Genomic DNA, 27,036 nt, shown 5'->3' with positions numbered 1-27,036 from the left:
GTATGTTTTGATACATTATTGTAGGGATGATCTCACATACTTGCAGCACTGACCATGCCCCAAAGGGTGATCAGTGCCACAGGTATGTGAGATCTGCCCTATAATTCCCGTTAGTCTTTTGGTAGTGTGAAGAGTACCTTCTGTAGATGGAAGCTTCTGTCCTGCCCAGTCCTGCAGCTATTTAGTCCCAAATAAATACAGAGACTTATATTAAGTATAAACTGTTTGGCTTATTGCTCAGTCTTATTACTAACTAGCTCTTACAACTTCAATTAACCCATAATTCTTATCTATGTTTAGCCACGTGGCTTGGTGCCTTTTCTCAGTAAAGAATTCTTATCTTGCTCCCTCTGTATCTGGCTGGCGACTCACTCTCCCCTTCCTATTGTAAGAATTCTAGTCTGGTAGCCCCACCTATACTTCCTGCCTGGCTGCTGGTCAATCAGCATTTTATTAAACCAGTATGAGTGGCATATACTTACAGTGTGCAAGAGCATTATCCCATACTACCTTCCTGTACCAAAGATGCTCAAATGTAGGGGTGAAGGCTCTATGTAGGTATCAGAGTGAATTCTTCAGCTCAGTAAGTTGTCTAGGTGTTGTCTTTAGCAATGGAGCCTTGTCAGTCTATGGAGAAAAATGTATTATCTTGACAACAGGCTGCCTTGTTTGGAGATTCTCATGAGGCCCCCTTTGGCCAACAAATCAATTAGATGTAAACCAATCTCAACAAGTTTTGTTTGATGTTTCTCATCAAGTGGAACTTATTTTTGGTGACAAGAGATGACCAGTTAGGACTCTGCCTCCTCCACTACTTAGAGATTTCATTTATATCACTTTTATATATGTATATATTTTAGAAATTTTCTACTGTATTAGGTTTCCATACTGCAGCACGCACACAGGTCCTGCACAGGTCTTTACCAGGTCCTCTGCATATATAATATGTCTTCCTATCTAGTGTTGTTAAAGAGTTTCTAAATATATGAAAGAGTGAATCTATTCTTGTGATTCTTGTGCCTTCCTGTGGGTTGTTTTCCTTCTGTTGGTTTGTATTGTACAACTTCAGTGTGATAATTTCCATTTTTTAAAATTATTTTTATTTAGGTTAGAAACAATCTTGTTTCACATGTCAATCCTAGGTGCCTCTCCCTCCTCTCCTTCCTCATCCTCCCCACCAGGTCCCTCAGTCCCCCACCCAATCTCCACTCTGATCCCCAAGGAGGGTGAGGGATAATTTCCATTTTATCCTATCATATTTTATTGTTTATATTTTAAAAATTATGGAAAAGGGGAATAGATTTTTTCATATAATATATTCTGATTACACTCTGTCTCACTTCTTCAATTACTCCCCACCTATCCAAATCTGTTCTCTCTTTCTGCATCTAGCCAGAAAATGAATAGACATGTAAAGAATGATAATAAAATAAAATGCAACACAATAAAATAAATTAAGAATAAACAAATTTGACTATGATAAAATAACCAAACAATAAAAAAGTCAAAGAAAAACTAAACGAAACACAGACACTGAGACACACACATTCTCTCATACAGGAATCCCCTAAAATACAAACAAATAAACAAACCAAAATCCATAATGTATACAAAAGACCTGTAAGACAAAACAAAAAACAAATCCTGACTTAAAAATATGAGACAAAAATGTTGCTTGTTTTGTGTTCTCCATCTTAGGGATAGTTAGAATATAGAATTACAAAGAACACAGAAAATGTAACATCAACAAAACAAATAACTCAGTTAGAAATGGATGATGAAATCCAAATAATTGAGAAATATTTTTTTAAAAATGTCCAACATCCTTAGCCATTGTCAAAATGCTAATTAATTAAAGCTTCTTTGAGATTTAGCCAGAAATCTAAATTTAAAAATAATAAGTTGGCAAATGCTATTATAGATGTGGAGAATGGGAAACATTCTTTGCTGTCAACATTGCAAGCTAACGAAACATATAGAAGTCAGTGTGCAGGTTCCTCAGAAATGCTACCACACGATCCATCAGTAGTACTTAGGCATATCTGTAAAGGTCTGTGTCCTACTATAAAAATACCTTCTCATCCATTTTATTACTGCTGTCTGTTCACAATAGTCAGGAAATGGAAATATCCTAGGTGTCAGCCAACTGATGAATGGATAATGAAAATGTGGTACATTTACACAATAAAGTATTATCCAGTTGTTAAGAAAAATGAAATGATGAAATTTGTAGATAAATGGGTGAATCTGGAAATAATTGTTCTGACCCGAACACAGAAGGATTAAATCATGTTGCATCTTATTTGTAGATATCAGCACTGAAACTGCAGATTTGTTTGTTTCATTTCTAATAACTACAGAGGTCAAGAAATTCATAAGGGGTCATGGCGGAATGGAGCCAAATTTTGGTTTCTAGCACCTACTTCAGGTGGCTCACAACTACCCATAATTCTTGCTCTGTGGGCACCTAAATTCATAACACCCCTTACATATATACATAATTAAAAATTATAAAAATAAAATTTAAAATATCCTCTTGCTAAAAAAATAGTATTACTTTTATGAATTGAGTGTTTCTGTGTTTGGTAAGAGAAAGCAGAGTCTCAGCTCTAAATGGCACATCTCTATCTCAAACCCTCCTCCCAAAACTCAGGGATCTTTGAAAGAGGGAGCTGAGAGATTGTGAGAGACTGTTGTAGATCACTATAGTGGTGCAGAGTTTTCCTGACACAACAGAACAGTTGCACAGGTGAACTCACAGTGACTGTACCAGCATGCCCAGTCCTATGGAAGTTCAAGTCAGACAAAATACCATCATCGAGATGGGAGGTACTCATAATTCCAGCCCTAGATGAGGAGTTACTAGCAATTGATAGCAACTAGAATAGTGAGAATTAGTTTTCTTTAAGAGTGTAATGCCTGATAAGTTGTCCATGCCCTATTGGATGGCCAAACATGGAAAAATCTATGGTTATACTGATTAGATTTTTTTGTTTTTGTTTTATCTTTGAGACACGGTTTCTCTGTATTGCTTCAGGAGTTGTTCTGGAACTCGCTCTATAGACCAGGCTGTCCTGAAACTCACAGAGATCCACCTTCTGAATGTTGGGATCAAAGGCATGTGCCACCAACACCTGACTTTGATTGGATGTTTTAAAAACTGTATGAGGACACAAAGCAGAATACGTATGGAATGGAGCATACAGAAGGAATTTGGGAAGGTGAAGGGGGTGAATATAACCCAAATTAAATACATGATTTCTAAAAAATATCATAAAAATATGCTTAATGTAACACAATATCAAGACAGATCCATGCATGTGTCAGCTTTCATGACACCATAAAAATGAAACTCAAGTGTCAATTTTCTAACATTGCTCCACTGACAGAAAATTAATAAGAATTTGTTACAAATTCTTCAGATACTTCACAATGTTAGTGCATCAATTCTTATCATGGCTGCTACTATATCTTCTCATTTCTTCCTTTGCTTATCATTGCATCTAGTCCACTTGGGAGACTCTCCATATAGGGCTACAATGTTAACATCCAATATTCCACTTACACAGTATTGTACAAGACTGTCCAATGAAGGTGCCAAAATCTTATAGAGTGGACCCCAAAAAATCCCAGTGACACATAATAATCAAGACCCCAAACATACAAAATAAAGAAAGAATATTAAGAGCAGCTAGGGGAAAAGGCCAAGTTACATATAAAGGCAAACCTATCAGAATTACACCTGACTACTCCATGGAAACATTGTAGCCACAGAAATCACCGGGGCCTTGGGTAGTAGATCAGTGTTTACCATGGTGTATGAATGATCTTTCAGAGCCCATTCCAAATAGATGAATGCTCTCTCAGCCTGGACACATGGAGAAGGGCCTAAGTCCTGCCCTGGATGAAATGACAGACTTTGGAGATCTCCCCCCAAGGAGGGCCTCACCCTCCCTGGGGAATGATGTGGGGGGCTGGGTGGGGTGGAGGGACAAGGGAGGAGGGGGGGGGAGAGGGAGCTGGGATTCACATGTGAAGCATTCATGTTTCTAATTTAAATTAAAACATATATTGAGGAGAAAAGTAGAATTGTTGGGTAACAAAACCATCACAAACTGTCTACTGCACTCTTGTGCTAGGATTCCATAATCCTAGACTGCTTCCATTTTTAAAAAGGAGATCATTGCCTTCTATACTAAGGGATTGAATGGCCATTCAAATCACTAAAGTTGATAAAATAATAATTGGGTAGGTTACTTCTTTTGAAACCCATAGTGTGGATGTAATGAAAAACTATACAAATGACATAAAAATGGAGTACTACCTGATGAATAGAACTTTACAGGGATGCTCTGAGCAATGAATAGTTTGCTGAAGTTGTAAGATTTCCAAGAAGAAGAAAATGCAGTTTGTGAAAAGCATAATAGAAGCAAGCATGATGTGTTAAAGAAATGTTATTGGAGCAGTATGCACAATGAATAAGCATAATAGACTTGAGCAAATGGTGAACTCGTTGCTATGTGCACCTCTTTGCACTGCACAGCTATGTTCTATTCCTCAGAAAAGCAGCAGTAATAACTAAACCAAAACAACAACGATGGGAGCAAAAAACATGATATGATATAGAAATGAATACTTTGCATTGGTATGGATTTTCATTTATTGATAAAAATTTAATGTCAATTTTGTTATGTGTATATTTTTCCTCTTTTTTAGGTATTGTGCTTCTACAGCTCTTTTAAAAATGTAATGTATAATTAAATACAGATTGTAGTCACCTATAATAGTCAAAACTTATGTTAGATTTTCTAGATATTTGAAGATGTATTTCAAATGGATAGATATTCTTCAAACCTATCAAAGACATAGAGAATATGATATTTAAAATGGTCTGGGATTTTCATGATAGTGAGACACAATTGCTCCTGGCAACACCAATTATGTCACAGAGGAAGATAGGCATTGAAGGAACTCATTATACATTTTGCCTTCGATATGGCAGAAATAGCCATTTGGTCAAGAAACTGCTCTTGCCTAGACAGTTTGACCATATGCTGTATAAACACAGGAAAGTGACTACTGAATTTGAAAAAACAAGATGGAACCAGGTTAACAGGACAGAAAATCCAGCTACAATGATGAGGCAAAAAATAATCTCAAGCTCATCAGCCATCCTTTGGAAAAGTAGAGTATTAAAATCCAAGTAATTCTGCATATATGCATTTGAGTAGATGACATTTTGTTGTTTTAGGTAGATGAAATGAGATGCTATTTTGAGCTGTTAATTATAATACAGAATATAATGCAAAAATACAGTAGAAGGTAGCATGTAAGTTTAGAGTATGTTTCCCAGTCCTCAAGATTACTCAGTGGACATTAGGGCTGTGCTCCACAGAAACCTTCAGAGTTCTTCCCTTCCTGGAACAGCTTTGGAATCTTCATAAGTGCAGGCATCTGAGTCTGTTTTGTTAAGAGTGGGAAAACAAATTATTGAGTCTCTCTTCAGAGACTGAACTGTAGGATATTGTGAAAGGCTAAATAAAAGATAATGCGAGAAATAGCAAGGGTGAGTTACTCAGTGTTGATGAAAGACCGCTGATTGACATGGTAATTTAGTACTTGTTAGAATTCATAGTGCTAAAAGCTGGTACATATGTATGCATGCTATCAGAGGAGAAAAGTAAACATCAGTTTTATTTACATATGAACCCTGAAAGCATCAGCCATGACAAGCCTGGAAATGTATTTCCAGAAGAACAATAGTGGCATAAATATCAATGGAATAACCAACCACTTTCTTCTTGAATTTAAGGCTCAAATCACAAGATAAAATTCACCCTATTATCAGGTACAAGAACCTGGGTTTAGACAAGTTATACACCAGAGGGGAAATCAGACTTTTATTACTCTGTTAAAGTGACATAGTACTAAAGTGACTACAAATGACTTATCATTGCTATGGTAATTAACACAAAGATCCACAATGGTCAATATGTAGAGAATAAGAGACTATGAAATGCTCAGCCCTAAATGGAGTATCTATAATGCCAACTCTCTTCCCACATGACAGGGATCGTTTTAGAAGAACAGGATGGTGTGAGGGGTATCTGCAGATACCACAACCAGTAGAGTGTTGATCCAGGAGAGGTAAGAAGATTGAGTTCAATAAGACTCAATGGCCTCTGTTGTTTCAAACTTACAGCCTGATATCAGGTAGTTTATTTCAGGCATATTAAGCAGAGTGCAATTTGGAGAAAATATCCTGGTGATAATTGACTTAATCCCGTAGGCACAACAAAGGTTAAGACATGATTATGTTAAATCTCTGGAGGAATATTTTTCCATAAAGATAGGTTCTGTAGATTTACTAAGGTACCAGGCTCAATGTAAACAACACTCTTCTTAAAGATTTAAAGGAAGAGAGTGCTCGAGATTGAGATAAGCATGAGTCTGGCTAAGCTGGTGTCGTCAGGTCACATAGGTAGCACAGAGGTCACCAGGCTATTAGCCATATCCATTCCCAGAAAACAATTTATACACCTCTTCCTTTGAAGAGACAACACTGCATGTTTAACATTCCTGGATTCCCTAGTGCTTGTCTGTGAGTACATGTACCTAAATGTCTCCTAGAGGCTAGAAGAGTGTAGGAGCACAAATGGATGGATTGATGAGTATAGAAAACAGTTTTACATATATAACAGGAAATTTACACTTATAAACACCCAGTGTTTGTGAAAGCATACACAAGACATGTAATTTAAGGCAGACAAAAGCACAGCAAAGAGAAAAGAGATTAACAAAAAAAAAATATTACCCCTAGCAGAGAAAGAGAGCTATTTTGATTAGAGTGTGGCTTCTGGTAGACTGAATATGCTCTAGTGTATGTCAATAAGCAACAGTATATACACAAGCTAATTAGACAGAAATTACTCTTTAAATAATATAGGCTGGGTATGGGATGGTTATGATTCTCAAAGAACTGAGGGAGTAGGAAAAGGTGAAACTGATCAAAATTTAAAATGCCATTGCTGATGTATTGTAGTTTACTGTACCTGTCAATGTCAGAAAATGATTTTTAGCAACTGTTGTCTATCTGTGTGTAAGATAGGGGAGTGTCTGCTTTGTATATATTGGCTTATATCTATACATATTGAAAACTATAATACTTTGGCACTTTGTAAAGACAATCAGTGTAGTTTTACATTTAAAATACTGCTGGTCAGATACAATAAAGAATTCAGAGAGCTGCTTTTGGACAAAAATAAGAAGCAAGGAAGTGGAGATAGGAGTTTATTCAAGCATATTCTCCAAGAAATCATTTTAATGGGACAAATTCCATATTCATATTAAAGACAATCCATTTCACATCTTAAAATAAGGAAAAACACAGATAATAGTCTAAAAGAAAAAGAAATCGCCTACAAACTTTCTAAAGAGAACCAAGGATAACATCTTATGCTTTTGAGTCTGGAAAAGGCTCCTCAGACAAAAACAGCAAAAATTGTGAGTTTCATTGAGAGTGTTTAAAAGAGGACTGACAGAAGTTGGCATTCCACCAGCAATGAGCTCTCACTTGTTTTACTGATCTTAGCCATTCAGACAGACTTAAGATGAAATGTCAAAATAGTTTTGATTTGCAATACCCTGATGGCTCAGGATGTTGAACATTTCTTTAAGAGTTTCTCAGCCTTCTGAGTTTCCTCTTTTGAGAATTCTCTGTTTAGATCTTTATCCCATTTTTCAAATAGGGTATTTGTTTCCTTGATTATCTAGTTTTTTTTAGTTCTTTATTGATTTTGGCTATCAGCCATTTATTAGAAATGCAGTTGGTAAAAAATCTTTACCCATACTGTGGACGACTGCTTAGTCTGAATGATGGTACCCTATTAAAAAGAAATTTTTATTATGTCTACACAAGAGAAATTTAATTCAAGTGTAATTTTCATAGAAAAACAGAATAAGACATTTTAAATGAAAATACATAGTCACAAATCAGATATGAAAACTATTAAATTCTTGAATGTAATGCTAAAAGCTATTGTTTATTTCCAATTGGTTGGTGTCTCTATTTTAAAAGCTCCACTGTTAAAAACACTGAATTGGACTTGTGGGTAGCCACTTCCTTCTTCATTTTTTGGGTTCAAGTTGGCAGTGGATACTTTCTTTTTATTCGCAGCCTTGGTGACCTTGAAAAAGAAAGTAAGACATACTATAAGATTCTAGCAATGGAGCTAAAGCACTGTTTATATTTGTTCAGTCATCCATTCTTGTCTATTGCCCTCAAGGTTCTTATATGACCTGAGATCTTGTCTGATTTAACTTCTTCATTATTCTGCCTTATTTGGAGTCATCCCTTCCGACTATATGGTCCTTGAAGAGAATGCTCTTCATACTCAACATGACTTTATTTGAGTAGGTTCGATATTTCCATATGTAGTAGAATTAATAGTGTTAATCTACACTTTGGTATATTTTCATGCCATTTCTACCTCATAGATCTCTCTCTTTAGCGCCTTTACTCAATTAAGAAAATAGTACCTACTCATTTGCCACGATGTGCTAAACACTGAGATAACTCATAAATATGTAGGCATTTAATACATTAACGCCCAGGTTAAGAGTTAAACTTTCCCCAATACCAGCCAACTCCTAATTGTTGAAGCTGGCATTCAAATTGCATTTGACTTATTCAAAACCCTTGTTCTTAATTACTAATCAAATGTATTTCCATGTCATTTTAACTTCTTCATATATCTTGTTATTTACCATACACATGCTATTCTTTGAATTATTTCTTCAATATCCATTTTTAAAATCTTCCCCATAGAAATGAGTACATCATCTCAATGCTCCCCTCCAGAGACAGAACTGTCTGTCTAACACACTGAAAAGTTCATGTTTAGAATCCTAAAGAAAAAGCCAATTTCCTCTTTAGTAAACCTGTTTCCTGTGTACTTCCTACCTTAATGAAACTGTGATCGCCACACACCAATTTTGGCTGCTTGTCAATTGTTTTGAGTTGAAAGCAGAAGAGTCGAAGTTTATCTCCTTCCTCACAGTTGATGTTGTACCATTTTCCATTCCCTATAACTTCTATATTTCCTGTATCATCTTTTATTTCGTAGATTGTGTTTTTTGGATTCACCTTTTTCTGCGAAAGTAAAATGAATACTGGTTTTCTGAAAGTTATCACATTCACAATTGTTGTTATACATTCATAAAAGTTTTTATGACAAAAATCACAGGAAAATATGGAACCTGGTACAAACACAATCATACAGGTATCTTCAGTGAAATCTTCCAAATAATTTTCTTTTATTACTGCAATGATTTACTTTCTTTATCTAGAGGATTTGTGCCTGGAAGTGTTGGGAAAATAAATGTTCTCCACTACTCCACATTCCTCAACAGTCTGGATTTTCCATATATCACCCTGATTGATCTCAGGAATCAGAACTTCAGGTAACCATCTTTGTATCTTGTGCTTATAAAGGGATGAACAGACATTTGCTACCACTGTTCATTCATTCAATAAGTTATTCACAAATATGGATTAAAAATACAGGGGCTTTAAAAGAAGATGAATAAAAAGCCCTAAAACTGTCAAACTTATAAAACATTTGTTGAGTTCTGAGTTCTCCAAGTTTGTCATTTAAAAAAAAACTAAATCTTAATACCCCAAATTTGTGGATTGATGGATCAATCAATTATATATATATATATATATATGTGTGTGTGTGTGTGTGTGTGTGTGTATGTGGGTATGTATGTATGTATATATTCATTTGTAAATGAGAAAACTAGATTTATTTGCCTTCCAAAGATCATTCCATACAATAGTTCTTCAGAAATAATTAGCTGATTGATGATTGAATAAGATATAAGAGTCAACAATGAATGGTTCAACCTACTATCCACAGAAAGAGTTAATTAATTCTATGGAGTGGTTTTGAATTTGTGTGAATATCACCCATCCATGCCACAATCAATATTTACCCTTGTTCAGGGAATCTGTAGAAACAGAATGTATAGAAAGAAAATATTGACTGTTATATAGTTTTAGTATAGCTTTAAAAATTCAGACTGTTGGCATAACCCTGACCTGTGTCCTGCACCATTTTTTTTCATTGATTTGTAACAAGCAAAACAAAAGTTTCTTGGTAAGTCATTTTCAGAGAACTCTTTCAGAGATATCTTAGGAAGCAGGAAAAGGTCACCCAATCTTAATCTCTAATGTGTGGAATGACTTCACCTTCTACCGCTAGCCAAGGCGGTGTCCAGCGTTAGAATATTGTCAATAATCTGTGACTAGAAAGTAATCATATTTGATTCCAGGTGTTGGTGGAGAAAAAGACAGAAACAAATTTTCAATCATTACCTTGTGTAACATAAATAACCCATAAACCAGTGTTCCAGGTACATTCTTGTGAATATCTGAAATCTTGGGAGATTGATTTGCCTTTCGGATAACCTTATTGGGGACTTCAATCTTTTGGTCAGGACCAGCTTCTATCACAGTGGAAGATTCTTTAATATCTAGGATTCCTTTGAACTTCAAGTAATTGGAGATTATGATGAAATTATCTTTTGTGAACTTTTCTTTCAGGTTGATGTTGAAAACTTTCACATGGAAATACTGGTCCACAGTAGCCACTGTAGCATGAAACATGTTCTTCACTCCATGTTCCGATGACTCATACTCAAATGGGTCTGTTGCACTGAGCACCACCACTGTCATGGGATCCTTTAGGAGAACAGCACCTCTGGTAATGCTCTGGTTTGGGGTCTGTGTGTTTTGGTTCTGAGTTGAACAAATGCAGGGATATAAACATGCAAGTTTAGCGTCAAATACAAATTAACCTTCACATGATATAAATCTCAATCTCCACATTGATCCTAAAATTTTAATTGCCTGAATATATTGTATATACTCATTGTACTTATTGCACATGTTTTTATATATTATGTATTGTACAATATATGTATTGTGCAAAAAGAGGAATTGTGGTGATATATTGTTTATGATCTAATAAAGCCACTGAAGTTCAGAATGTAAAGCTAAACATGGCCATAGAAGCTGGGCAGTGGTAGCGCACACCTTTGATCCCAGGACTCAGAAGACAGAGGCAGATGGATCTGTGTGAGTTCATGGCCACCCAGGATTACGTGAGAGTGAATCCATATAAAAGAGAAGCACAGCTCACACCTTTAATCCCAGAACTAGAGAGGTATATAAGATAGTCTCAAAGCATTCAGTCTTGGGCATTCAGTCTCCAGCCACACTGAGGATTGATTGAGATAGGATTGCCCTACCCTAGAGAGCTAGAGAATGACTGCCTTGCTTTTCTGGTTTTCAGGTTGAACCCCAATATCTATCTCTGGGTTTATTTTATTTGTGCTACATTTTAATATATTTGTAGAACTTAGATATGCTAAAGAGAATTTCTTTATTTTTAAGTTTCTTTTTATTTAAATTAGAAACAATCTTATTCTACATATCAATCCCAGTTCCCTCTCCCTCCTATTCTCCCATGCCCCCCCCCCACTTACCCCTCATCCCATCCCCCTTCTGCTACCCAGGGAGGATAAGGCCTTTCATGGGGGATCATCAAAGTCTGTCACATCATTTGGGACAAGGCCTAGGCCCTTCCCTGTGTGTCTAGGCTGAGGGAGTATCCATCTATGGTGAATGGGCTCCCAAAGACCATTTGTATACTAGGGATATTTAATGATCCACTACCAGAGGTCCCATAGACTCCACCCTCCTAACTGACACCTACATTCAGAGGACCTGCTTCGGTCCTATGCTGATTTCCAAGCTGTCTGGGGTCCATGAACTCCCCCTTGTTCAGGACAGCTGTTTCTGTGGGTTTCCCCAGATTGGTCTTGACCCCTTTGCTCATCACTCCTCCCTTAAAGAGGAATTCTTTCATTGACCAAAAGTCTAACAAATTAAAGCAATGGGGTTGAGCCACAAAAGTTTGAAGACTCTCACTGAAAAAGCAGAGTATTCTTCCTAACATGAAGGGAGATGTTCAGCATGAACTCAGCATTAGCTGTTGAGAACAATTTTAGGAAGTACTTAAGTGAAATTACATTAATTCGGACCTATCCTTTACTCTTACAGCAGAAGAATATAAACTGGGGAAATTAAGTATTGTTGAAATAGAGAATGGTAAATATAAAGCACACTACTGGACTATCTGGGGTTATTATAAGGGTACAAATCACAGTAAATCTCCTCAGGAGACACCAATCTGCTATAATTAAATAACCAAAAACAATGTGAGCTAGCCCACAACCACCTGTTTTAAATAGTCACTGGTAGGGTCATGTCCTTAAACATGTTTAGAGATTTTTCAACAATAGCAGGATCTTGTAAAACCAGAAAGATATTGATAGACTTCTACTCTCCTTTCTGCACAGTATTCTGAGCTCACTGAGTGATACTCACTGAGTATTTCAATGAAGATAAGATTGCCTAGCTGTAAGAAAGAATATGCAAAACAATGAAAAGCTATGAACTTCATAGATTTGCATATAAGGAAATAGTATTGCTGTCACCATAGACCCAATGGAATGAGAAGAATCAAAGCATTATATCACACACAGTCATCATTTATTAGTGATTAGAGTGGATCTGATTTCTCATCAGTGTAAGCAATTAGTATAATATAAAAACCAAAAGGCAATATAGCTAGTGGTAGTGATGGGTATATAAGTTAAGTAAATAAATAGCAGTGATTAGATTTAGATGAACAAGAAAGTTATAGGATACACACAAAACAAATTAGTAGGCTATTATGAAGGCCACAAAATGACCCTTAATGCACACATTTTAAGTATAAAAACTAAAAGTGGAGCTGAGTTTGTGGCAGTAGGTAGAAAATAATCTATAATGAACTATTTAAAAAGGAAGCACAAATACTGATATATCCATTGAATATTGTATGCATTTTTAACTTAGGAACTTGGAAATATAGTCCTGATATGTTAAATTGGGAAAAAAGTAATAAACTAATAACTACTGTAAGACACTGGAGTATAAATTTTTCCACATTATTACAAAAATATCTAAAGACACTAATTCAAAATATTTTAAACTTTTAAATTTCTTAATGGTAAGGTCTGGGTAAGTAAAAATTGCTTCTGGTTTTGCTTAACTGTATTGATCTATTTCCTCAAGTGAGAAAAAAAGGAGGAGGGTAAAGAAGGAGAGACAGAGAGAGTCCAGAGAATAATGATGATTTTGTGGTTTTCCTTCTGTGACAAATCATTTGTTTCCTTAGGTGGGAAAAAATAAGTACTGAAAAAACTAAGAGGCATCTACCATCCTACTTTTCATATGTTATGAGAAACATTTGAAAGTCCAAAGTGAAGAAAGAATAAACACGAAATAGTAAATTGCAGCTCACTTCTTTTATGCCCAGTTTCTGGTGAACGGACACTTTTCCTGAATTTCCAAAATTTTTTAAATTTTCCTCACTATGTGCGTTTTCTCCCAGAATTGGTATTTTACTATCATTTTTATTTAAAACCTTTTTATACAGTATATACGGAACATGATTCCCCTCCCCTAGGGCCTCCTAGGTTCTTCACCCTCCCCATTCTTTTGTGTTCACTCTCAAAAAATAAAATAAAATGAAAAGATAGAAAATAAAACCAATAAAAATAGAGAACAATTCCCAAATAAAACAAAATAACTGTTCTTGGCCATGGAGCCTGCTCTAGACTATGGTTAATAATCTCCATTGGAGAAAACTGATGTTTCCTTTTTCTAGTCTCATGTTCTTGGCTGTTTTAGCAGTGTCTGTTATTGGTTCCATCTCAGGGAGTGGGTCTTAAATCCAATCAAAAAGTGGTCAGTTACTCCCATTTCACATATATTATCACTTTTTTGTGACCTCTAAGTCTCACAAGACACTAATCAGAGCCTTAACTGGACTGCACAGATTCCATCTATCCTTTTTAGCTATACTGGTTATCAGTTCTACATTTCTGGAAATCTCAGGTCTGTACGTATCTATAAAAAATATAGGGCAACCAAAATTTTACAATACAAAGTAAACTGGGGAAAGCCATTGGTTATGTTTCATAATTGGTAATAAAACAACAACATTTTATTCATGTAAACACTGTCCATTGTTAATCTAGTGTGGATAGGGCTTCTGGAAGGATATGTTAAAGATAGAGCAAGATACCCCCATTAAAAATCAGAGCATGGATGTGTTTGGACATTTACAGGCTTTCAAACTGGAATGAATATAAAATGTACCATAAATTCTGAAGAAACAAGTACCCTTCCCTCATTTGTGTCAAAGAAAAGTTATTAACATGTTAGTCATATCAAGGGAAGAGATATGGGGTAGTACAAGAGAAGAGAAATAGAGCCTATTGCTACTGACACGTGTAAATTCTGGACTCTTCACCTCTCTCTTCCTGCCTGGGATCAAAACTCAACACAAGCCAGGAAAGTTCTCATTGTCAGAAGAAATGCCAAGTTCATTACGTGTCCCCAGGCCAACAAAAGGTTATGGTATCACCTATATTTCTATGTTTGTTTCTGTCCTTGTATGATGATCTGTATCTATCATATCCAACCTCTGTGTGTGTCTGATTAATTAAATGTCAGTGATGAGTGAGTGACATGGTCAGAACTTGAAGATCTGATTCTAATATTTGGATTGAGGAAATAAAAGGAAGGCAGAAAACTTTTACCTTAGCCATGGAAGTGCTGGATGGAGCCGAAGACGAGACCTGGAGACCCGGGGACTGGCATCTGGCTGTGCCTTCTCCAGGGCAGAGAAGGTGATCTGGCCCCTCAGACCTCTTGGTCTTCTTCATTCCAGTCTTTCCTTTATCCACACTTCTTCTTTTCTGAAAGTATATCCATTGTCTGTTAATGAGTCTCAGTATCAAGCAAGCAGAGTGTGTCTTCGTTATTAGTCAGTAGATTTATGCCTGAATATTTTGGGAACTTGAGGGAATGACACCCACCTTCTGGTCAGGCCTAAAGTATGATCACAAATAGTCATAAAATATGTACATAGAGTTTTAATTAAATAAAGAGAGTGGAAAAAGTTATACACACAATTTTCTAAGATTATCTCTATGGTAGGACATTATTGAATTCGAATTTGAAAACTAGGTCTTGTGTAAACATGGAACAACCATTGTTCTACCTCATCTTCAAGTACACAACATTTCTAACAGGAGTGAACACATATCAATGCCACATGATCACTTGTCATGAGTTTTGATAAAACTTGAAGATAAACTAAAGAAGCAGTGAGTACTTGATGGACAGAAGTGCTGCCTCTGCAGACTGCCAGCCCACTGAGGTTCCTCAAGCTCACCTGAGCTGTGGATGTCTGTCCTCCGTCAGATGCTACAGTGTTGCTTGTAGTTGATGTAGGTGTAGCAGAGCTTACTTCTTGTCTCTTTTTTTCCTGTGTGTTTTTTGGTTTTACTGTGATAGGAATAATTTTCATTACAACAAATGCATGAACCAAAGTGCCCACATAAACCAAAATGGAGGATCTTGGAACTGTTTAGTTTTCCTGTCATTTCCTCTCCATTGCATCCATTCAATAATGTTTATTCCATTAGTTTAGTGTAGGGACACACCACCAAGGGTAAAGCCTTAGTCACAATCTCCCATTACTTTATATTTCCCTTACTTGTTCCCCTATAAAATAAGAAAACCCTTCTTGTCTTGAACCCTGTGTATATCAGCCAAGCGTTACTTGTTGCCATTCCTCTTAAAATACCAAATTTTTACCACACTAACTGATCATGTTTTGTGTATAACACACTAAAATCTTAGAAACCAATGATAGGAAATCTGGTCCAAACTTGTGAAATGAAATACTGGAGTGTCAGAGCTTCCTTGTGCTAAATTTTGGGGTCAGAGTGTTATACCAGTATATCTAATATTTTTAAATCCATTGACTTTATAAAGAGAAATTTATTCTTCATCACATCTCTAGGACACAGACTTCTACTTAAATATTAGATTACTCTTGCCAGAAAATATATTAAGGAATGGGTAAGATTGTTAATTGAGTATAACATTTACTCTGTTTACATTCTTTAAATTTTTTCAACTTTTATGTTATCATTTTCTAGTTTTTCCTACCATGTTGAATGTTCTAATCTATCTCAACAACTGCTATTTATTTTATTTACCTCCAATGCAAAAGATATCTACCCTGAAATACATCAAGTTCCTTTGTAAGAAGGGATTTCTTGAAATAAACTTTTTAACATCTGAAATTCTTCAATCTCTATAGTTTCTAAGGCACACAATGGCAAAGAAATATATCAACTCTGATTATTGTATGGATCTAGAAAGTTTGGGGAGAGTGGAGAAGAAATAGGTGTCCAGTGTGCTCCCTTGTTACCTTTTGCCTTCTCTGTTTTAAGATTTTTCACAAGATCTTGAAGTTCTTTAATGCTTTGACACACTTCTATCAGTTTGTCCAGTCCAGCGTCTTTTGGGAATGTATCCTCCATCAGGTCAGAAATCTGAATTCTGTCATAATCATCTTGCATCTTTTTAGATAGATTTAATTCTTTTCTTAGTAAGGACTTGATTGTCCTAAAATGGTAGTCATCCATGACTTCGAATCCTTTTATAAGAACAATTTTCTTGTATTTATTCATTATTTCTCAAATTATGGATGAGCCTAAAAGATGAAAATGGATACAGCATTACACACATACACAGACAATTCTCCAAACAGGATATTCCTGTGTGAGTGAATGACCCCACATGATAATGTCCATAACTGCCTAGAGAGATAAACTGTGCCACTGTGTGAAATGCATGTAGAAGTTCTGTATTAATAAACGAGTTTAAGAAATCCTTCCCCATTAACCATGTTAGGTGACTTAGGCCAGTGGCAGTTGTGGTAGAAGAAAAGTATTGGAACAAGTAATTGCTGTGGACTGTGAGTGCTAAAATTCTGGGTCCATTATCCATTCTTTATGTGGTGCAGGAGCCCATTCCTATATATCTTCCTTTGGGTTTCTGACTTTTCCCATTCTAAAGTGCTCTATACACAAATGGACTGCATCCCCTTACAATGCGCCTGAACGAACAATGACTAAAGTAACAGGGCCTATTTTGAGTCTCTGAGCCTTGTCTGCTAGGCTTTTCCTCAAACAACACTTACTACCATTCTGTCTTCCCTGGGCTTGGATTGGGCTCTTTGGGATCTTTGTGCTGATATTACTGTTAATTCCTCAAACATCTACATAATTTTTATAGTGGAACCCTACAATTTATTGGATGGAGTTATGTCAAAAGTTTCTTGATTTTATCTTTTAGGCTTGACTTAGTGATTCTTATTCATAGGCAAAATGTTCTACCTATAAGTCATGCTCAAATCCTCCCAAAATAGTTAATAGTTTCTTCATTTATTAAAAATACTCCTTCCTCTTATAATATTTCAGAAGTCCTCGAATAATTTGCACTTTTCCATTTACACTTATCTTCAATCCTAAGATCATATGCTTCAAAATACACCCCTATTGTCAAGTTTTATGATGTGGAGGATTTCTTCACTGTCTGAAAGTCATTCTCACATTTTTTCTCTATCTGCTTTTCGTAAGTTTTGAAAACCTAAGAGTTAAATGGGGTTTGGAATAGGAGGGTAGGGTAGTGGAAGGAATAGAAAGAAGAGTAACTAACACTAATTTCATTTCAAAAAACTAAAATAGAAACCTACTGCTGAATATTATACATATACTTTATCATGTCTGTCTGTCTGTCTACCTCTCTCTACCAACATACCTATCATCTACTATGTATCTATATATCATCTATCAAGAATGTACATGAAATTATTTAATAATGGGGTAACAATGCTTTTATGAAACACCATAGGTTAAATAAAAGTCCACTATTGAAATGGATTTCCACTATCGAAGTCATTAGTTAGTCAGTTCTCATAGACAACCCCCCTCAACATATACCTATTGAAAAAGCTCTTGGCTACATGACAGAATTTTTTAGTAAGACTCCATTGCAGAGGGCACCACGTTATTGAGTCAGAGAACATTACACTCACTTGGAAGCCTCATCCCTCCTGGCTAGATTTTCTAATTCTGGAAGTTACTATGCATAATACTGGAGTAGCAAACTAATCATTAATCTTCCTCAGCTGTGATCTCTTGGATATACAGTAACAACTAGTCTAGCAAGGCATGTTTTTTGGTGTAATAGCAGCATGAATGTTCTGGGGTTAACCAATCATTTTGTAATTTGACTTAAGGCCTGAATTAGTTGAAACCTATACCTGGCACCATTACTAAGACTGAAAACCTGTGACTAAACTACTCAGAGTCTCTATTTGTGAACCTCATAATTTATGTTGCTAAATAAGAGTAGAGTTAAGCTTACTACTTTGTTCAGACATCTTTTAACCCTTATCAGAGTAATGTGTAAAGAACTAATAACAAATATTAGAAATTTCAAAAAATTTGCTTTCTGGAACTTCCCAAAATACCCCAATGAACTGAGTGTCCTGACTTGTAGCTCATTCATATTTTATATACTTCCTTGATGATTTTCAGAAAATAGAATGAGTTCAATATCCTAAATCAATTTATGCTATTTCAGTTTGGGAATCATGCCTGTATGGACCTTAGTGTAATTGAACTTTACTTTATACGCCTATTAATTGCTTCTTCTTCCTTTTTGTTTTTTGTTTGTTTTGCTTTGTTTTTTTTAATTGACCATTCTCCATTTGCAAAGAAACCCAAGGATGAATGGAATTTCCACACAATGACGCATGACATGGAAGATAAAGAGTATTAAGAAAAAGACATATTCTGTAAATCATAAGACATTAAAAATGATCTACATATTCAATGAGGAATTAAAACTGATTCTCAGCAGTAAAACTCCCTTCTTCAGAGCAGAATTCCAATATTTATACAATATTGATATTGAGATCCCAGAGAAAATTAAAAGAGAAAGATTTTATTTGGGTTGGTACATGTGAAGTAACAACTATTTCAAATGCAACTAAAATGTGATGATAGAGGTTATGTATACTTTTATAGGTTCCATTTACATGAGAATAGTTGTTTTGTTATTGAAGTGTTACTGCTTTTGTATTTGGACAAATCATCCAACCTCAATAGAATTTCCAATATTTCACAACAGAATATAGATGCATCAATGCCAATCCAAGCCCACTAGATTCTGGATATCATTGTGTGTTCAGCCTCACTGCTAAAAAAGTTTAACTTTAGCTTTTCAGTCTCTTTGAAATACCTAAAGGCTCTTCCAAATTTCAAAATCTCTCTAAAATATCCAATGTCTTTCTAAAATATCCAAACTCTCTCTAAAATACTCAATGTCTCTCTAAAATTCTAGTCTTTAAAAATTCAAAGTATCTAAACTGTGAGCTCTTTTAAAATAAAAAATAAGTTACATACCTTCTTATTCCAAGAGGGCAAAACCAGGTCATAATTCAGGATTCCCTTAGCTCATTCAAAGTGATTCTCCTATGCTTAGGTTACTCCCTCTCCACATGTGCTGTTATACCTGGTGGTCATTCCATAGTATTGACATCTAAAATTTTCTGGGGTCCCCATTGCTACTGGATTGTATCTTTACCAATGGCCTCTCACATGACCCTTCATAGTGACAAGTCAAAGCTATTCCCTATAACCACTTCAAGCCTCCAATCCCAGCTCCATATTACATATTACATATCACATATTACATATTAAGTTTGGTTATCAGCATAAGGGATAGCCTTGTCCCTCTCTGGACCACAACTTCAAATTCTGTGTGCTGACAGAGAGAAGACATTTCCCAGAAGTTCTTTCCTCAAAGATGCTGGACTCTGCTTAATTACAGTGAGATCTTCTATCCCAGATGATCAAGGTCATAGATTTGTAATTCAAGATATTGAGTGGCCTTAAGAGAATCTTTAAGGAATTATTAAATGTCTGAAATTTCCATAAAACACAGTCATGTGTGTCATAGCAACATCCAACATGCCCTGTATCAATTTCTTTCTTAATTACACATTTTGGTGATGTGATAAAACACCATGACAGAAAGCAACTTTGGAAGAAAAGGGTTAATATCATTTTATACTTCCCATCACAGTCCTTTATTTGAAGAAGTCTAGGCAGGAATTCAAGGGAAGAACCTAGAGGCAGGAACTGAAGCAGAAGCCATGGAGGAACACTGATTACTGACTTAATCTTCATGCATTGTTCGGTACTCAGGACCATCTGCACACGAATGGCACTGACACCAATGGCTTAGCCTCTCACATCAATCAATAAACAAGACCATGCCCTACACACTTTCCTACAGGCGATTTTGAAAGAAGCATTTCTCAACTTAACTATTTCATCTTAGACAATTGTATCTTGTGTCTAGTTGACAAAAAACAAACAAACAAACAAACCAGAATACCTCCTTAGAAATAGTTAATAGTTTAAATGGTAGAGTTATATACCAATAATTGTGTATGGTATTTCTTAGTATTTTATGTCTCTTCATAGATCCATAAGTAGCAACACAGAATGTGTTTTGTTCCAAATGTGAACAGATGCAAACATACCCTCTTCATGTATATGTGAGAGAGGATACTCATCTGTGAATTTGAAAAAACCCAGAAAACTTTAATAGATACAGCAGTGTGTTTCTCAATTACTAAACAAACATGGGGAAATATCTGCAAAACAATTAGAATATTTGAGAAACGAAAATGATACACCAAAAGAGAAAACCATATATATATATGTATGTATATATATATATATACACACACACATCTGAAATCAACTTCTAAAATACTCTGTTCAAGTACACATTAAGAACACTAAAGGGTAAGTGAGAAGCCTTTAAAATATTCTAAAAGGAGGCATGTGGTGATATATTGCTTATGATTTATTAAAGCCACTGGAGATCAAAATGTCAAAGAACCATACAAGTTAGCCATAGAAACCATACACACAACCCCAGGACTCAGGATTAAGAGGTAGATAGATCTCTGAGTCTAATTCCACCCAGGGCTACTGGAGAGTGAACCAGAACTCATATCTTTAATCCCAGGATTTGAGAGGCGTTAAAGGCAGAGGCATTCAGTCTGAGAGTTAGTATCTAGCCATGTTGAGGAAAGATGGCAGTCTGAGTGAATCTGTGGAGCAGTGAAGTCGGGAGAAGTTTGAAAATCACCCCTTTGGTCTGAGCTGTGGTAGTGGCCGGATGCTCTGAATTTTTTATTTTCAGCTTGAAACTTGACCACAATATCTGTCTTTGGGTCTTTTATTTATTGTGCTACATTGGCAATAGAGATATATTTGTGATTAACTCTCCCCTTCAGCCCCCCTAAATTTTTTTTACCAGAAAATAAAAACTAAAACAAAAGAAAACAAATAACTTTCAAGATGCCAGAAATCAACTCACTGTGAATAAAATATCACTGATATAAAATGTTAAACATGTTGTGGATGTGGCTAATTAAAAACAAACTTGTGCATGAATAATTGTGTGAACCTGAATATCTTTATACTGTGCATCTCAATTGTTTCACATGCCATGTAATATCAGAGTACTAGCAAGTACACCTACAGGTCCAGACATATTTTTCACTAAATACTATATCACATGAATTCTTTCACATCTCTATCCTATCTTTTACAATCAATCACAACATCTAAGAATTCCTTTCTCACTCTCCAGCTAGGATGATGGAAATCTTTCATGTTTATCATTTGCTCATACTTACACTTAAGAGTTATTTTATTATCTGCCCAAATCAAACTGCATTTTTGTTGCCTCAGTACATATTAGGGGTGGAGTAGAGATGTTTGTCATCTTCCCTAGTGAAGCATCAGAACCTAGCAGCTGTGGGTTAACTGCCTTGAGAGAAGCTGCCCTCAGCCCTGCTCCCTCTAGTCTCCTCTGAAGAAACCAGTACTGATTTCCCATGTGTCCTTGTGGGTTTCACAGGACTCTCAACTCTGCATAGCAGAGGTAGGACTCATCTTCTTGGAAATTTCTTCCCAAAGCCAGGCAAGAAGTAGGGCTAGTTTCATTAGAGTAAGAGGATAAATGAATAAATCTCTCAGAGTCGGGACAGAGATGTTGCAATCCCTGGACTGCCAGGAACATGAAGTAGTTTAAAGAACGGGAAGAACAACACTAATCAGAATCGTTTCACTTTCCTTCAAGTCATACAACCCTCCAAGTCTTGCACCACGGTCTCTCTGGGGAGAGAAAGTCTGCAAAAGCAAGGCATCCTCCCATTGTTTTTAGCTTTTGATGTTGCTCCTTGTTAGTGATATCGGAGGGTTTCCATCTTTTACATACTTCTCTACAATGAAAAACAAAGGCCCATTGACTCAGTTGTTTTTCTTACATGTCTTCATGGGTGGGTGTTCTAACCTTAAACCTCTGTGTTCAACTAAAATCTACTGCCAGTGTTCTTGGTTTTCTTCCAGTACTTGATAGAGACACCACATACATGAGTCATAGAGCATGGAGAAACATTGACTGATACTGACCCTGAAACTACATTCCCACTGGCTAGGTATATGGCACTGGAAGGTGCTATGCATGCTACCAGTAGAGAAAGTAATATCTAATCATATCCTTCTTTGTAGCAATCCTTGAAGAAGACAGGGAAAAAATTAAGAACCAGAGGTGGTAAATGACTACAGGGACGTGGTATTTGCCAAACACAACTGGGCATGTGTGAACACATGAACTCAGAGCAGTTGTAGCAGCATCATAAGTTTAAGCCAGACAAAGTCACAGCAAGAAGTGACAGGGGGTGAACACAAAGTCCCATAAGCAACTAAGGAGATTTTGGCACTTAATAGTTGCTGGGATGGGGAGAATAATTCTTGCTAAAGGCATGGGCCATGGTTTATTGATCACAAACTGTACTTGATATTTTTTTCAAATAGAGTGAGATACAAAGTTGGGTAGGTAGGGAAGGGAGTATGTATCTGAAAGGAATTGTGGAAGGAATTGAATATGAGCTAAATATACTGTGTGAATCTCTCAAAGAACTAAAAAATGGGAAAGAAAAAATACAGTTCTTCCTTAATGAAAACTGCTGCTACAGACCGCAGAGTTATACAATGAGAGTTCAGTGCATACTTCCAGTGTCTTCCCATGAGGGATTAATATCTCATGGAGACATAGACCTCATTTAGCAAGGCTATGAGGAATATATTGTCACCAGAGATGCACATTGATAAAGACACCTTATTTAACAAGGTGATAAGGTATTCTGCCCTCTGAAGGTGTTAAGCTGTCCTCAGTGCAGACTTCTTGTGTGAAGAGCTCTTTCCCTCACATTACAGCTAGGGATCCTTCCCACAGCATTACAGTGTGTTACTGTTTACTGGGCACATAGTCTGTGGGTGGTCTGAAAGATGAAAGATGACTTTTCATTTAGCTATATAATTTTGATATATAAGACATATCCTGCGACATGCTTCATAACTGAATCTATCTGTCTCACAAGGACTGTGGATTCTTAACAGCCTGCCTTGTTCAGACTACTACACACAACTAGCTCACTTTCAACTCAGAGCAAGTTCTAACAATAGATCTGTGTCTTAAAGTTGTCATTGGGCACTGTGTTCTCCCTATCTTGTGATGGTTTTGCTCCTATGGCCTTCTTGTGTTGCAATGGTAAACAGCTCAGCTCCTTATCACTTCCTCTACGAATGTGCTTTTGACCAATGAAAGAAATCTCTTTGTCACTTCAAGGCTCCTGAAGGAGAAGAGTTTTTAGACAGAAGAAAAAGCTAGAGGAGGAAGCACAGGGAAGTTAGAAGTAGGACAGGATTGATAGAGTAGAAACAGAACACTAAAGAGCACATGGCATACAGAACATGACCCTCAGATTGTGTGTTAAGTTACTATAGAAATCTTTTGTCCCTTAGTTCCTAAGAAACATTTCACCATTGGAACCCTGGGTAGGAGATGGAGCAGGTCTCATGGCCGCTACAAACTGCAAACTTGATTGGGAACCCCTTGGCTTAAAAATAAAGACTTAATAAAACAAAATGTGAAAGAGGAAGTACATAACATGGTTGAGGAGCAGATGAAAGAGGACATACAGATTGTTGGTGTAAAACAGAGACATCCTACAGTGAAATGATAGTAGCAGAAGCAGAACAAAAACTTGCTGATTACCAGACCATAACGATGGACCCAACCAGTCTAACGACAACTTCACTGAAATGTTATTTAAGACATTTACCTCTAATAAAACATTCCTTAACAGTGGAAAAATCCCAAAATTATCTACATTAGTGGACCTTTAATAGTAATGAAGGTAAAACCTCTTATCAAATGCCAATATATGATAAATCTTCCCATCCTAGAAGGAGGTAATAGTTTTAACTATGGATTTATCAACTAATAATTGTGCATGCTATTTGTTATTAGTTTGTTTTTCCACAGCTCTCTAAAATTGTGGAATATATTTTCAAACAAGTATACACATCACATACATACTTTTATCATATATTTTCAATGCCTTTGAGAATGCACATATCTGTGAATTTGAAAAAAATCAAAAGGAGAACCCAAAGTTTTGTGGTCAATACAGCAGTGTATCAATTACTGAATGAGTAAGGTGGAAACATCTGTAAGAATCTAGAAAGTTTGAGCAACGTAACTGATAAACTTAGCAATATTGTGTCTAATATGGGTACAACTCTCAAATTGATATTTAAATTATGAAGGTCAAGTACACATGGAATACTATATGAGAGAACACAAAAAGTTTTTTAAATATTCTAAAATTTGACAATAAAAATATATTTCTTTTTTACTCTCCTTTATCCCCCCCACATCTTATGCCCCAAACCAAAAACAAATAAAATATAACCGAACAAAAAGAATAACTTTCATGATGACAGAAAGTTTCTCCTAGTGACTAATTACTATTTTACTGCCTTGTGTAAAAGGGAGAGAAAGAAAATGTTCAATATGCTTATTAAAACAGGATGCATTTGAGCCACCGTGTTTGTGAATCTCAGAAGAATTTTACTACACATGTCATCTGGCTGTCATGCTGTGTAGTATTAGGATATTACTAAATAATGCAGCTCCATGCACAGATGTGTTTTGCACTCAGTATTATTTCGTGGTACTTTTTCTTGTCTCTGCCTTGTCCTTTACTCAGTCACACACCGGAGCCACCAGGTTTCAGCTAATTCTCCAGCCAAGATAACTAAAGCCTGTTCATTTTCTATTTATTTATACTTACTCTTAGAAAGTTTATTTTACAACCTTCAACACTCAAAATACATTATGTATTGCCTCAAACCCAGAGGTGGAGGAACAAAGATGTCTGCTCTCTTATTGAATGAAGGACTAGAAACCAGCTGCAGGGTTTCACTGCCCTTAGTGCAGCTGGAACCATTCCTGCTCCCCCAGCCCTCCACTGGAAGAACCGCTAGTGATTCCCTGTGTTCTTGTGGGTTTCTAAGAGCTAGCTACTCCTTATGTAACAGGGGCAGAACTTACCTCCCTGGAATTCTTCTCAGCAATGTTTAGATTGAAGATCCTCAGCAAGGCAGGAAATAGGGCTTGTCTATTTTTTGTAGGCAGAAAAAGGTACACACCAGGGTGTTAAAATCTCATTAAATGCTGAGAAAATGCAGTATGTACAGAACAACAGGAAAGCCAAGGGAACTGGTTAAAGTAAAGTCTTAATCTGACCAGTGCTAGATGTCTTACGCTGTGCTGTCTCCTTGGGGAGAGTTGTGATGAAATAGGACTCCACCCAGCAGTGCTCATAGCTTTCGATTTCCCCGGTTGGTGAAACAGAACAGTTTATTTCTGTTATTAATGTAGTTGGGGGGGGGTTGGAAACCAACAGAAAGCCAGAGCTACTCTTTACTCAGTTTTTTTGTCTTTTTCTTACAAATATAAGTAGGTACAAATTTCAATGTAGAGTTTTTCCTGTCCCACAGACTTACACGTGGGTCTCTTACATGCATTTGAATGAAGATGAAATCACAAAGGGATAAAATTGTGTCACTCAGCCATCTCACCTTCCTTTCCTGTTCAAGAGGAGAGCAGTCAGAGGCAAACTTTCAGATTCTCTTGTTCCTCCTACTTGGTGGCACTTTTCCTGTACAGGGAAGGATCTGTGATGAATCATGAGGTAGTTTGAATGTAATTGGCCCCCATAATCTCACAGGGAGTGGCACTCTCTTAAAATTCCTTAACTTCATTTTCTGCCAGAGGGTGGGGAAGCCTCCATTAGCACAGGACTGGAAAGGATAGAGATAAGAATAGAGAATAGAAAATACAAAATCAGAATCAAAAAGAAAAAAGCAAAGGTCCTAAAGAAATCATCAAAAGAGTGTGTGTCATTTTCCCACCCCCCTGGTGTGCTGGCTCCCTTAGAGCCTTCTGCTGCCAGAGGCTGGACACCCAGGAATTTTAAGGGAGAAATTTTTGTCCTAGGTGTGTGTACATTTGAAATCCCCAGGTCCACAGTCTTGGCAGATGGCAGAGGGGTGTCCCAAACCAGGGAAAGGGGAAGAAGTCCCACCCACTGTGGAATGGGCAGGTAGGTAAATAGATTGTTGATTGGTGGCACTTCTCTGGAGTCAGTTTTGACCTCTAACAGGTGGATGATCCAAGCTGATTTCCTGAAGCTTGTAAAAAACTTTGTAAAGAGGTGAGTTGGATATGTTAGCATTATTATTGTCTGTAGTCTATATTGAAATCCTTGTTGTAGAAAAGGCAGTAGACTCTGTTTTTTAGTCACACTAGAAGTGTGGAAACCTACAAATGATTTTTGTTGAAAGCATTAATATATTTTGCTTTACCCAGAAGATTGGTGTATGTAGATTAGGCAGTAGTTTTTAGCACAAGGGGAAACATTTTTTTAAAATTCTATACTTAGAAAACAGCTTCTTATTACTATGATAATAATATTCAGTGTTTGCCAGAGCAAGGTTAATAATTTCTCAGATCTTTATTGATTAGTGTCAAAACTCTGACCTTTTAGAGTCTCA

At 36.4% G+C, this 27,036-nt stretch overlaps 1 protein-coding gene across 1 annotated transcript; it reads right to left on the bottom strand.

Annotated features, from left to right (window-relative positions):
* Positions 1–7,277: 7,277 nt before the first annotated feature.
* Mnda (myeloid cell nuclear differentiation antigen) lies at positions 7,278–25,769 on the bottom strand. Its single transcript, XM_005078248.4, has 7 exons — positions 25,532–25,769; positions 16,404–16,688; positions 15,357–15,469; positions 14,719–14,877; positions 10,379–10,801; positions 8,963–9,151; positions 7,278–8,186 (listed from the first exon to the last, which is right to left on the bottom strand). The coding sequence occupies exons 2-7, from the start codon at positions 16,663–16,665 to the stop codon at positions 8,043–8,045; spliced, it is 1,290 nt and encodes a 429-aa protein (XP_005078305.1). The 5' UTR covers positions 16,666–16,688; positions 25,532–25,769; the 3' UTR covers positions 7,278–8,042.
* Positions 25,770–27,036: the final 1,267 nt, after the last annotated feature.

Source organism: Mesocricetus auratus, unplaced genomic scaffold (genome assembly GCF_017639785.1).
Source record: "Mesocricetus auratus isolate SY011 unplaced genomic scaffold, BCM_Maur_2.0 Super-Scaffold_100676, whole genome shotgun sequence".
NCBI classification, from domain to species: Eukaryota; Metazoa; Chordata; class Mammalia; order Rodentia; family Cricetidae; genus Mesocricetus; species Mesocricetus auratus.
Note: the sequence above shows the minus strand (reverse complement) of the source record. Positions and strands in the feature narration are given on the sequence as shown.

Excerpts from the sequence above, each read along its gene's own strand:
- Mnda (XM_005078248.4), bottom strand. The coding sequence starts at position 16,665 with ATGAATAAATACAAGAAAATTGTTCTTATAAAAGGATTCGAAGTCATG. Across the intron at positions 15,470-16,403 it reads TAAAACAGAGAAGGCAAAAG|TAAAACCAAAAAACACACAG; the intron begins GTAACAAGGGAG and ends TTCCTATCACAG. Across the intron at positions 9,152-10,378 it reads GGTTATTTATGTTACACAAG|AAAAAGGTGAATCCAAAAAA; the intron begins GTAATGATTGAA and ends TTACTTTCGCAG.